Raw genomic sequence first — 14,960 nt, 5'->3', positions numbered from 1 at the left:
ATCACCTAAGTGAAAAGTTGGAAGAAATAAAACAGGAACAGAAAGCTATACACAGAAAACTAGACGAGGTTCTGAAAAGGTTACCTTCCAGATAAAACCGCATTCCAGATAAAACACATGAAAGCAAAAAAAAGAAACACAAGCATTATTATATCAGTGAAGTATAATGTCTCGGGAACATGTGCATATTAATTACGTTATTAAGCTCGGGGGAATTTCGTCGTATAAAGTTATTATTATTATTATTATTATATACCACATTTTTATAGCACTCTTTTTATAAATAATAAATGTTCAAGAGTGCATTACATAAATCTGATAAAACATAATCATATATATGACATAAGGTACAATATTAATTCAGTAAACCTTTTTAACAATAATGATAATCTAAAACCAATAAAGGATGGTAAGAAATACAGACACATTTAGTTTAAAATCAAGGCTCAATTAAACAAACAAAATCCTATAAAGATTTGAACGAAATAAGATTGTTAAAAACGGAACAAACAAAAGTAAAAAAAAAAGAAACCAATTATAAAGTAAAACCCTAAGACACAAAATCTAACACACAATTTACACTGATAATGTAGCCAAAGTAGTACATGTTGTTTTATGAAACTAACGTCCATAGGACTTTATGAAATAATGTGTTTTGAGAGCTCTCTTAAAACTTGGCAAGGTATTACAGTCTCTAATGCCAGGTGGTAACGCATTCCATAAATTCGCTGCGGCTTTCTGGAAGCACCTGTCACCATATCGTATTGTCCTAGATTTAGGCACAACTAATGTCACTGAGTTATTCTGGGACCTCAGATTCCTGGCTGGGATGTACACGTCTATCATGTCTTTTATATAGGCTGGAAATTGATCGATGAGGGATTTATATGTATAAGTCAAAATTTTTATATTCGACCCGATACTCTACCGGAAGCCAGTGAAGTTCACGTAAGATAGGTGTTATGTGGTCATTTTTGAGTGTTTCTGGTCACAATTCTAGCTGCTGTATTTTGAACATGTTGTAACTTGGTCATTGACTGCTTAGAGACTCCATAAAACAGTGCATTACAGTAGTCTAACCTAGAGGTAACGCGCGAATTTACTAGAGATTTGGTTGCTTTAACAGTAAGATAGGGTCTGATGTGTCCAATTTGTCTTAATTGTGCATAACAGTTCCTACAGACATTATTAACATGTTGTTCCATCCTCATGTTCGAGTCAAGAAATGCACCAAGATTGCGCACACAAGATGATGGGCTGATTTTCGAACCGTCGACTGTTACTGTAACATCGGAAACAGGTTGTGCGTTATGTTCAGATGAGAAGATGATCAACTCTGTTTTGTCGCCGTTTAGCTTACCAGTTATGTGTCTGGTCGTCCGTCTGTTAGCAATTTCATGTGCGGTTTGTATCTTAAGAACCGATGAAGGACGTTGAAACTACTTGGCGAAAATGTAAACCATAATGAGTGCAGGTTTGACCTTCCGAAGGCCATGGTCACACTTATATATAATTTTATATGAATTTCAAGATTGTCCTCCATCCTTTCAGCCGAAAGAAAGCAATATAATAACTATTTGGCAGAAATATTACTTATAATGGGACGATGTGCTGAACATAGGTTTGGACTTCGCCCCCGGGGTTAACTTGATTTATGCAGACATATTTAGGAAACACACATTTAAGACTTATTGTGTGACATCAAAATGCCAAGAACATGCATATTTGGCATGTAACATCTTTTTGTGGACCACGGCATTAAAGTACATAGTCACGCCCCTTGCGTAAATAATTGCCCCATTCCGGGTCTTGAAAAGAAAAACTCATTACGTCACTTAATTGATAAACAATTATATAGAAAAGCAAACAAGTATCATTATGTTAATAAAACAATGCACATGGCTTGCATATTAAGCATGTAACATTACCTTTGTGGTCCTCTACAAAAGTGTCATAAATCCTGCCCAAGGGGTGAATATTAATCATGACCCTCAGGTCAACATTGTTCCCTCCCAGGAGTAACTTGCTTTATAAGGCTTATTTATAGAAAAATAAATCTTATCGTTTTGTAGAAAACTATTATACCCAGAACTTCTATATTTGGCATTGCCAGATACACCTTTATAAAAGTTAAATGAATCATGCATCTAGAGTAAAAGATGCCCCCGTCCGGGTGTTTATTTAGAATCATAATTATAATTAAGATAAAATATTTGTCTGGGTCTTTTCCATTATTGAAGATTATATATATGATTACGTTTGTTTCACCACTTTTGCAATGTTTTGTTTGTTTGTTTATTTTTTTGTTGTTTTGTTTGTTTCCTTTTTTTTTTTAGAATCAACCTTCAATATAATCAGATGGTGATTTCTGTACTTTGGTTTATTCACATACTTTTTGTGCTTGCATTGACTTGAATTATATTAATGGAAGTAATGTCTTTAAACAAAGTCGTACACAAACACCGACATATTTTAACTTTCCTTTACAACAATACACAATGTAAGTTTGTTTTTTCTTCTTTGCAATCTTTACGACCTGCATTTTACAAAAGTAGAAGCAAAGAAAGAATACTTCATCAACATGGAAAGGACTTATACAAGACAGCTCGATTCACATTTTACCCTCTCTTGTAAGCGGATATTACACTTTTACCCAAATCTAAAATAGTACTAACATAGCCGTAACAAAGATAAATTGTTAAAACTGGGTTTGTTTGCAGATTTTTAAAAAGAGGCGACAAGACAGATAATACAAAAACGATTGAGAATGCTTCACTGAGTTAAGTCCTTATTATTGTTTTCAAAGTAAATCTACAAGTTAAATTTTTAATTTTAAAATGTTTCCTTTAACGGAAGTTCAACTAGTAAGAAATAATTTAGAATTTCTCGAAATAGTTCAATAAATATAAAATTTCCTAGAAATAAAACTTCGTGTTTCTCAACTTTATACAGTACTCGGTTAAACAAGAGTTTTACACCATTATTAATAGGTTATTTTATACGTGCAAGTTCAATTTGAACCTACACGAATATAATATTTTATTTATGACATACCTAAAATTAAGACTGTTTCAAGTTAAGATCATCTTTTGGCAACGAGCATGTAGTGTAACGTTAACCATTAGCGCCTTATATACTCTCGTTGTATCATGCAAAAGACGTCACGTCAAAATATATGCTCAACCGTGCAATACGATTTTTACTGAGTCACTAAAGCGGCACGTGTGTGTCATAAATAATGCACAATGTATTCATTTTAGTGAAAAATTGGTACATCAACCATAACATATTGTCTGTGTAACTTTAAACGTAAAATTTCTAGAGCCACGAACAATTGGAACAATATACATGTAGATGTAATTATCCCCATGTGGATTAACACTCTTGGTAAATCGTTGCCAACACATTATGATACATACCCATGCCTCTTTAGCGATTGTGTAGAATGGTATTGCATATATGAATTCCTGATTGTCTGAACGTTGAATTAGCATTTATAATTTCTTTATCTTTTTGTTGATTATATATTTTTATGAATGTTGTTTTTTTATATTTATAGTTTTGTTTTCATGTTATTGTACACACGTATCATGGACACATCTTTTGAATAAGAAATAACTCATGATATGAATAAATATCTGGATATTTTGTTTTTGCACTAGTAGCATTTGACTTGAAAACGTTTTAAATGCATGCAAGGCAAACATTATAAATTGCAAAATACATGCCTGAATGAAACACTTCAAGTTTGTTTCTATTATATCACTGTTCTATAAAACAAAATGTGCTACAAGCAAAAGAAAGCAAGCAAATATTAATAATATCTCTGTTAATTATGTAGATTTATAAACCTTTTCCTATATATCAGTAAGAATAATTGCCTTTATTTGCCTCTGTTTTAATTCTTTTATTTTTTTATTATTATTTTATTTATTATCAATTATTTTTATTTGTATTTGTTAAAATTAAAATGTTTTTGTGAATGAAAAATTTCATGAATTGTCTATAGACTAGCAACGCCAATTTATGAAATCAGAGGTAAACGTCAATTTGCTCAATCGTTATTTTTATTCTAGTTTCATCTTTCTTAGTAAGGGTGCTTTTAGGTTTTTACATTTTTCTTTATCTATTTAAATATACTAGATATTTTTTTCAATGTAAGATTTATTCATTTATTCTTTCAAAAAAGATATTTATTAATATATAAATTTTCAAACATGCTTTCATTTTACATTTCATAATATGCTTCATGTTTTGTCACATTTATATCATGTGTTATTTATATATGGTTTGTTTGTATTTGTTATCGTACAGGATTCTATTGATTTGTTGATTCATTGTTAATGTAAAATTACGAATTACGAACAGCCAATAAAATAAATAATCAATATTTGTACATACATATTACGTAAAATAGCAGTTGTTGATATAATATTTTAATGTGTTACTACACATTATGTTTCCCACGGTCATTTTATGAAATAGTTTTAGTTGTGATTTGTCCATTGCATGAATGATTCCAAATTTCTATGGACCACATAATAGCATGGTGCATTGTTTTACATGTGGAATTTTGGAATCTGAAATTGTACGTCTGAATAAAACTCGTCGAGTTGTTTCTATAATAACACAGCACTATATAGAATAATGTTGTTGTTTTACAAACAAAAGGAAGCAAATCAAATATACTATAAAATGTGTCCTGTTCTTTTATGTCACAATAGATAGACACGTAACCCAAATGGAAGAAAGAAAATACTGTTACATTTCCCTTATACTCCTATGTTAAAAGCGTGTTTCTATATTCAATCCTGTAGCTTTTTTTCAATTATGACAGTAAGAATAAAACCATTTTCTATTTATTTTTCATGAAAATGTTTTGATAAAATCTAAATATCCTGTCCATCAATTTTGAAATATCTATACATATAAAGCAACACTTGTTTATAACGTCATCGGTTAATGGCGATTTTTTACTTATTGCAAACAAATTTTCACTAAAGATACTGAGATTTTACATTTCATTTAATGCTTCATGTCTTTGTCAAATATTTATCGTGATCTGTATTGTTAATCCTTTAAATATGGCTTGTTTCTCTTGATTTGTATATTTATTGTTGATGTAAAATTAAGAATATCTTTCAGACAATGACGTATGATAGTATTTATATATTTGTACTAACAAGTTTTTGTTTTTCTTTATAAATATAAGAATATGTATTTCCAAATATTGTCATTTTACCAGTCATTTTATGAAATAGTTTCAATGGTCGTTGTCCATTGTATGATTTCATTATTTGAGCATATAATAGCATAAAATGGTATGGTGGTATTTTGAATCTAAAATTTTATGAACGCATGTCTGAATGAAACTCGTCAAATTGTTTTTAAATCTATAATAGGTTTTAAAGCTGCTTGCCTCCAGATGAGCCCCAAGATATTTCAAGAATATCAAACTTGTAAAATATATACTTAGTTTTTTAAGAAAAGTCAAACAATTTAAGATTCATTTACTAATTTGCATTATATGCAATAAATAACTCATATTGCTGTATTTATCATCATATTTCTACTGCGTGTCTAACACAGAAAGTGTCCATAATGCAGTTTCTTCGAGATGTGTGATATAGTTAGTGTTTTTTTTACATATTTATCTTATATACAATGTATATCTAAATCTTCATAAACTATTAACTCTCAGGTTAACAATATTAGCTTCAAATTCACCATCTAGTTTTATTTTATTTTCATTATGGGCTATTCTGTTTTACATAACCTTACTCTGTGATATTCGTGTAATAGTAATGCTGCTTAAGAATTTACTCATCTCTGTGTTATATGATATTTTGAATATTCATTTCAGAAAAACTCTCTAGTTATAATAATCAATGAATCAAAGTGATGAACTTCAGGTAAATTCATCTTGTTTTGTAAGTTAAATAACTACATGACTTACTGTGTCATTCAAGGAATGTAAGGGGCCAAAAAGGAAATAAGAAGATATGTATCCTCCCATTTTTAGCTCACCTGTCACAAAGTGACAGTGTGAGCTTTTGTGATCGCTTTTCGTCCGGCGTCCGTCCGTCGTCCGTCGTCCGTAAACTTTTACTTTAAATGACATCTCCTCATAAACCACTAGGCCAATTTCATCAAAACTTCACAGGAATGTTCCTTTGGTGGTCACCTTTAAAAATTGTTCAAAGAATTTAATTCCATGCAGAACTCTGGTTGCCATGGCAACCGAAAAAAAAAATTTAAATATCTTCTTTTAAAAAACCCTAAAAGCTAGAGCTTAGATATTTGGCATGAAACATCTTCTAGTGAGTGTCTACCAAGTTTGTTCAAATAAAAGCCCTGGGGTCAAAATTGGCCCCGCCCCAGGGGGTCATTGATTTTCCCTATATGCATATAGTAAAAACTTAAAAAATCTTCTTTTAAAGAACTCAAAGAGCTAGAGCTAAGATATTTAGCATCAAACATGTTCTAATAGGTGTCTACCAAGTTTGTTCAAATAAAAGCCCAGGGGTCAAAATTGGTCCCGCCCAGGGGGTCATTGATTTTCCTTATATGTGTATAGCAAAAACTTAAAAAAATTTCTTTGAAAAACCCAAAATAGCTAGAGTTTAGATATTAAGCATGAAACATCTTCTAGTAAGTGTCTACAAAGTTTGTTCAAATATAAGCCTTGGGGTCAAAACTGGCCCCGCCCCAGGGGTGTCATTGTTTTAACTATATGTGTATAGTAAAACCTTAAAAAATCTTCTTTTAAAAAAACCCAATGAGCTAGAACTTAAATGTTTAGCATGAAACATCTTCTTATAGGTGTCTACCAAGTTTGTTCAAATAAAAGCCCTGGGGTCAAAATTGTCCCCGCCCTAGGGGTCATTGATTTTCCCTATATGCATATAGTAAAAACTTAAAAAATCTTCTTTTAAAGAACTCAAAGAGCTAGAGCTAAGATATTTAGCATCAAACATGTTCTAATAGGTGTCTACCAAGTTTGTTCAAATAAAAGCCCTGGGGTCAAAATTGGCCCCGCTCCGGGGGTCATTGATCTTCCTTATATGTGTATAGCAAAACCTTAAAAAATCTTCTTTGAAAAAACCCAAATAGCTAGAGTTTAGATATTAAGCATGAAACATCTTCTAGTGAATGTCTACAAAGTTTGTTCAAATAAAAGCCCTGGGGTCAAAATTGGCCCCGCCCCGGGGGTCATTGATTTTCCTTATATGTGTATAGCAAAAACTTAAAATCTTCTTTGAAAAAACCCAAACAGCTAGAGTTTAGATATGAAGCATTAAACATCTTCTAGTTAGTGTCTACAAAGTTTGTTCAAATAAAAGCCCTGGGGTCAAAACTGGCCCCGCCCAAGGGGTGTCATTGTTTTAACTATATGTGTATAGTAAAAACTTTAAAAAAATCTTCTTTTAAAAAGCCCAATGAGCTAGAGCTTAGATGTTTAGCATGAAACATCTTCTTATGGGTGTGTGTGGGGGGGGGGGGCTTTATACAGGTGAACGACCTCAGGGCCATCATGGCCCTCTTGTTGTATCATTCCCTGGGATAAGTATGTCTATTGCATCAGGTATTTGTTTAATTATTGCTTTTTTAAAAGTATATTTACACATGAATTAACTGAATTTAGAACTGCAGACAAATGATGAGATATTAATATGTCAATGTTTATTCAAAGGTCTTCAAAAATCTATAATTCAAAATGCGCTATTTCTTTTTTTATATTGTGCCATTAATAATAAACTATATATTAATTTTATAAATAACTGAAAATAAACATTTTCTCCTGCTTTGTTCTGTTTTGTTTAGATCTTGTTGCCTTCGGCCATTTCAACGTTGAAGCATACATATCTTGATACTAAAAAAGACCGGTAAATTCAACTTTATGAAGCCTAGCTTTCATCTTCATTAATTTTAACTTCCTAAATTCCCGTTTTCAACATACGGAATTCACGAATTCAACTTCATGAATTCACGATTTCAACTTCACGAAATCTTGATATCAACTTCATGAATTTACGTTTTCATGAAGTTGAAATCGTGAATTATTGAAGTTGAATTCGTGGAGTTGAAATCTTGAATTCATGAAGTTGAATTCGTGAATTCATGAAGTAGAAATCAGGAATTCGTGAAGTTGAATTTGTCCCCAGCGGTCTTGCATATGACTCAACCTAAATTACTGTCTGATTTGACAAAGAGTAAAGAATAAGAAACTAACCATCGTTATTTAAAGTAACCATTAAAACTGCAAGACAAGTTCCTCAAAATAATCGCTTTATCTAATTGACTTTAAATTTGATATCTATTAATTTGTTTTATTAGAATATATCCATTTATGCATTCATTCATACACAGTTTACTCTTACAGGCATACATTTTAATTTTTTATAAGTGTGCACGTACTCTACATATTACTCTTGCGGCAGCATAATTAGATGGTAGTCATGATATTCAATATTTAAAAGACTTTTAATAGTCAAAAAGGATTCCAAAGAACATGAAAACAAATTGTAAACATTTAAACTGATATCCCTATTGAAACGAATTACATGCATTATGTATTATGTAATGTAAACAAGTTCTGTATAGTTCTACAAAGTATCTTAAGATGATGACATTATACTTGATTTTCGTAGATGTCAAATGTTACTAAGGTGTGAACATTTATAAATACACCTCCTATCATTAGGTCACTTCCATATAGAATTCAAAATTGTTACAAGCAACCTTAAATATGATTTCAAATTTGTTTATGACTGAATTTATTGTCCAAAATTGCTTAAATTAAATTTTATAGTTAGTTCCCTTTCATTGAAAAGTAAATGCTGCATGTTTACTTATTAATGCTTATCAATTGGATGGATAAAAAGTTTTTACCTGTGAATAATTATTGATAATAAATGAAAATATAAGAATAAATTGTAAAAAGAAAGATACAAAGGTAGGTAGGTAGGCATATAGAAAGATAAAGATGTCGATATGGTTTGTTTTGAGTTACTGCTCTTGAAATTGACATAGAAAAAATAAAGGAAATAAGAATCCCTAAAGAAAGTCGAAAACGGCAAAATTGAACATGTTGCAGACTCGGTTTAATTTAGCCAGTTTATAGACGATACTGTCAAGTGCAAACTATCGTTCACGCCCACTAGCACCGGTTTAAGCAGAATATTAAATTTTATCATGAAAATGGTGAACATTTGAATTTAAGAAACAACCAGATGTGTTCATACGGCGGTTATCACGGAACCTTCAATGTGACACGTTAGACATATCCATGAATAGCGGCGTGTTATCCAAAAATACTAGAAAGCATGTGCCCTACACGAGAAAGCAATGGGCGGAACTAAACAAAATGGAATTTTGAGGGGACATCAGAGGTTATGAAGCCTAAATATCACTGATAAGACGTCAAAAGACAAAGTTAAAAAGCAGGCAACATATCATAAGGGTGATTCAACATTATTCAAGTAGGGGTATTGGAACCACCCAAACTAAAAAAGCTATAGAAACAATAGAACTAAAATATGATAAACAAGATCAACAAGGAAAGGTGGCGTTCAATGAATGCAACCCCCACACGACCCAGCAACAAGAACCAGTGGCAAGGAGCCCAGACAGACCCCAAACAAAAACAGGAAAGGGCACAAGGCAGAGCACGGACAGGTATATCACTAAAATTATAAATAATTTTCAACTGATAGAGAATTCAAAGAAAATCGAATAAATGATAGAATAATAGGAAATAATTTGTAACTGACAAGGAATTCAAAGAAAACAAATGATTCAACAATAGGCCCACAAAGTTAAAAGGCACAGGGGGACATGAGACCTAGTGAAAGGTGGGGGTAAATTATCTGTTTAGATTTCGTACTTTAATGTAGTAGGATATATAGACATTTTCTTTCATTCCTATCGTTCTTTTAAGGAATGGCCTACAATATATGACATATGAATATCTGGCATCTTTCCTATATATTTAGTTGTGTTGATACATGTAACATGTCGATAATTAAAGTTTGGCTTTAGAGATGAACGTTATAATTAACTACGTCGTCAGTATTAACCGGAAACAAACACTATAATAAAGGTTCAATACTTGCCGCAGGCAATCTACAATTTACTGTTTTTTGTTGTTTTTTTTTTTAATCTTATATCCTTGTAACGTCAAATAATCAACAGAGAGTTTTCAAAATGCATGGTAGAAAAAAAAATATAATTGTAGAATCACTTTGATTATTATTTTTAGTCTAAGAAAAAAGGCCAGACAGTCAGTGTTTTCGTCTGCTATTGAATGCAGTTCGATGCAGAACCATTACTTTCAATTTGTATTGTTATTCGTTTTATGATTTATGGATACCACGCCTTTGGACAAATAAACAGTTAATACGAACCTTTTGGTACGTCGACCACTGCTTTATGAAATATACATTTGTATTTTCAGTAAATATACTATATAACATGTTCCATAAGTATCCGGTTGGAAAATTGATGACATCAATCATTTTCAGATTCTTTTCGATGTTATCAACTTTATACATTAAAGAAAACAATATTTTATAAACACAGAATTTGATAAACAGCGAGTTGTTTTCTGCAGAAAAAAAATGTAACATATATTTGTTCATAATTTGCACTGTTTATTTGCAAGATATCTTACTATACAAAATATAGATTGACAAAAACAATAAGAAGAATGAAAATAGTTGAATGTTATTCACTTTGACCCATGTCATAATTTCACACTAGAGAAACAAAAATCATGTTCCGTAAACAATTTCAAATTGTAAAAAGTATTATACCTAAGTTCAATCAGACAGTAAATGCGTGCTAGACATGCAAATGATAAAAGTGTTTCATCTTGATTTATTTTTGTTGTTTCAAGGTGGACATCACACCAACGTGGTCACTCATGGGAGTTTCGCCCTTTTTTGGAACGAAAGCTCTCTGAAAAATACCAAATGTTAACGTGTTATATAAAAGAAACACACACTGAAATACTCAGTTGGAATAGAAAGTGTGCATTTGGTTACTTGAAAATACAGAATAATTGCATGAGCAAAATAGTGGCAAATTTCAAATCATTCACAAGTATCTAAATGCAAAAACACATTTACAAAAGGCACAACATTTATTTTTCATCAATCTGATCTTTACACTTTCCCAAAGTTCTAAACATTATCAAGTGTCTATTAAGTATAAACCATTTTTAAGTCAAAACATTTCTGCAAATTTCAATACCGAATATGTCAATATTTTTTTTACAAAGTAAACAAATCAAAACCCTGTATGCAAGTGAAAACTTACTGTTGCAAGTCAGTATTACATTCAACGGTAACTTGTTACTATCAAAATCGGCTTATCATTAACACCAAAAACAGAGTTTTCACCCGATTCTTACATTATCATGTGGAAGAGCAAATAATAAGCAACTTAGGCAAATCTCCCCAATGTATTATAAGTTAAGTATGATTCACATATTGTAAGTTTACTATTTTATACATGCTTTGTATACGATTCATTAATAACATTTTCCACTTGTTTTAATATCACCATATATACATGCTATTTTCCATCTTATGAATTTGTTCACAAAATTCCTTTACAGTTAAATTATATTGCTTGGATAACTTTATGGTCGAGTCGCGAAAGTTACATATTTAAGATGCTCCCTGTTTATAAATTTCAAACAATACTTTTATATCAGGCTTTTTGCCAAACTCAATTGCATACCTGAGTCAATATCAGGTCAGTTTTTCATATAAAATTGAGAAAAAGAAAGATAGCCTGCAAGCAACTAAGAATACTCCGACACTTAAACGAATACTTTTATTTGGAGGCGTCTTCAGACAAACACTTTTTGAAACCATAAACATTGAATGCGTAATGACATTTTACAAATAATGACACTCACCTTTGTTTTAAGTATTGAAAGATTTTTAACAAATATATGGTCAAGTATCGATTGATTGGATGCATCGTTAGGATGTTTGAATGTGTATTCTTTCACTGGTCTCGTTTTGAACTGTTTCTGAAGCCATTTGTAGTTATCTGTCAGTAATTGTAAATATTGCTATGTTTTAATTGTTTGATTTAGCAGTGAATATATTTATTAATTAAAAAGCAATGTTTTTGATAGCATGGATTTTAAACATTGAAGATCATACTGTTTTGATGTAGAATGGAATATGTTAGACATGTCATGTTTAAGTGTACCAAAAGATTACCTCAGCTATATGATAACCTCTTGAAAAAGATTTTTCGTTGAAGGAAAGAGATCATTATTTGAAATTAAGTACTTGATAAAACCGTTGCATTACCATTAAAGAAAGAAGATAGATAAAATGTTTTTCCTAGGGTGAACTTCAAATCTTAGGACAAAAGCTGCACAAAAAGAAATAATATCCTAACACTAAAACATTTTGATGATATCAAATGTTATTGATAATTAATATTAATTGTCATGAAACATACATGATTTTCTTAAGATAAAGAATTAAGGTAATACAAAGCAATTGTAATAATCTTGATATGGAAACCTAGAACACAAAATAAAGCAAAGGTAAATCTCTTTAACACACCCACCCACAAACAGACGCGTACACGCAGGCACACACACGTACGCACGCGCGCCCACTAGCAGACAAATCAAAAATCTATTTTGATATTTATTTTATAATATGTAATAAAAAATATTTCACATATAATTTGCTATTGAAAAAGAACAACAAAATTCCTTATCAAATATCACAATTAAAACGGAAACGTTATCAATTTGGGACGAAAGAAATAATGCCATATGTTCTTTTATCTTCCACAGATATGTATAAATAGAAAAACAATCATAATAATCCCTTTTCAGTTAAATATGTACGGTCATCTGCTTCTGGTAGGTCGTTTTTAAAATAATATCTTAATTTTTAACTGGAAGAAAAATGACTTCACAACAAATGATAATATTCAGACAAATATATTGTTAAGACCTTAAAGTCTGACATCTTAACCTGATTGTCGTACCTTGTACTAGTCCCAGTATTATTAATGTTATCTATATATTGCATAAACATGAAAATTAGCAATAATTATTGTTTTTTACCACAATTTTATGTGTACGGCCTCATGAAAATGTCATCTTTCTACAAAGCAAAATCTAAATCATGCTTAAGGTGACGTTGTTGCATTAAATATCAGTGTACATAGAGTTTTACATTTTATTCTATTCTCTGTGTGTTTTAAACTGGTTGAAAGAAATGTTAAGCCTACTCTTTAAAGATATATTGATACTTTTAAGCTTTATCAGTACCAGAAGACCGTGTTTCCTTTCAGACAGAAATGGTCATCTGGAACCAATGTACTGTACCACTGACCTATAGGAATCAAATAGCCTTAAAAAGAAATCGAAGAAAAAAGGTTAAGAGGTATTTGATCTATGGTCAAAGACTTGGCCGAATAATAAGGATCCTTGCCTTCTTGCACGGTATGTCTTATTGAGACAGTAATATCCCTTTTTTCTATGACACAGTTTTGTTGTCTGTACTTTTCTTGAAACATCTTTCTACCTAGAATTTTAAAGGAAAACCAGTAGTATATAGTATGATGGTTCCGGGACACTTTGAAGCCTAAAAAAGTGTTTATCTATCAAACCAAAGGGTAAGACAGCTCGACATAGCTTACCTATCAACCCAAAAAGTAAGACAGCTCGACATAAAACCCCATTTTATTGATTTAAGAACACCCTCAGGCCAAAATCCCCCCGGAACCATCATACTATATACTACTCATAAATAGAATACTATAAGGCAGGCGGGAACCGACGAGTCCTTTTTTATAATTAAAATATATATAAATGAGTTTACAAAAACAAATATATTGTTTAAAAGAACGAACATACACCGATAATGTAAATCCTCAATATGTTACAACAAAAAACGGAAGATTAATGATAAAAGCCGCGTGTGCTTCATGCGGTAAATTGAAATCTAAGTTTGTAAAACAAGGCGGTTAATCATGAGTAAAAAAAATGTTTATCCAACCTTAGGAACCAACTTTTAAATAGTTGCAGCCTATAAATCAATATGTCGTTCCGTATCACGTGGACAGTTTTTCCGCTAAAGATCAATAGTGAAACGTCATCCAATATCCAGAACATTCGCCTAGTGTGCAGCTCAATAGATGTTAAATGCGTTGTCATTATTTCATCAGCCAGGAATACAGAGTGGTTAGACAGAATGTAAGTTGTTTTACCATTTTTCTTTAACAAATATAGTAAATGAATTATTTATTCTTTTATCTAAGAAGTTCTTTCGTTAATCATTAAATTTTGTTTTTATTTTAGGGCTGAACAATTTGCGATAGAGATGTTTAAATATATAAAATCCCTGGAAGATTTTCTTTCTCGTAAAACGGAGAACGGAGAAGTAATTACGCAGGATGAATACAGTAAAATGTGTACTTATAAAAACACAATTGAGTACATTTCTAACATTCATAATTTTATGAAAGATCATGCTCAACAACAAGTTACAGAAGATCAAATGGCTTCGTTGAATAATAAACAAAAAGACTTAATAAGAACAGATGAGTTAGAAAAAATTAACGATTTGGGATTGAAATCATTGCAGCAGGTTCCAGATGTGCAACAAAACCTACGTCAACAAAGTAATAAAACAAAAGCAAAAAAAACATACAATCAAGTGAAAAATGAGGTACAAAAATCATATTCAAAAGATCGGAACTTGGCTGGAGAGGTTACGTTGGAGCTTGAAAACACCGACAGCTGTTTTAAAACTTTAAAAACACTAGACAGACATACGCAGAGTGCTGGAAGAACAAAGTTGTTATATAACATTATCAAAAAGGAGAAGTTTTAAAAAAAATCAAGGATTTTGTAAAAGGTGGATTTTTTAATAAAATTAAAGAAAATGGTATAACATATCAAATTTTCCCTG

At 31.2% G+C, this 14,960-nt stretch overlaps 1 protein-coding gene across 1 annotated transcript; it reads left to right on the top strand.

The window, feature by feature from the left end:
• Positions 1 to 13,610: 13,610 nt before the first annotated feature.
• On the top strand, positions 13,611 to 14,935 carry LOC132758754 (uncharacterized). The gene is made up of 2 exons (XM_060750450.1): positions 13,611 to 14,242; positions 14,348 to 14,935. The coding sequence occupies exons 1-2, from the start codon at positions 14,088 to 14,090 to the stop codon at positions 14,880 to 14,882; spliced, it is 690 nt and encodes a 229-aa protein (XP_060606433.1). The 5' UTR covers positions 13,611 to 14,087; the 3' UTR covers positions 14,883 to 14,935.
• Positions 14,936 to 14,960: the final 25 nt, after the last annotated feature.

This window comes from Ruditapes philippinarum, unplaced genomic scaffold (genome assembly GCF_026571515.1).
Source record: "Ruditapes philippinarum isolate M1 unplaced genomic scaffold, ASM2657151v2 ctg16509_1_1_1_1, whole genome shotgun sequence".
NCBI lineage: Eukaryota > Metazoa > Mollusca > Bivalvia > Venerida > Veneridae > Ruditapes > Ruditapes philippinarum.
Note: the sequence above shows the minus strand (reverse complement) of the source record. Positions and strands in the feature narration are given on the sequence as shown.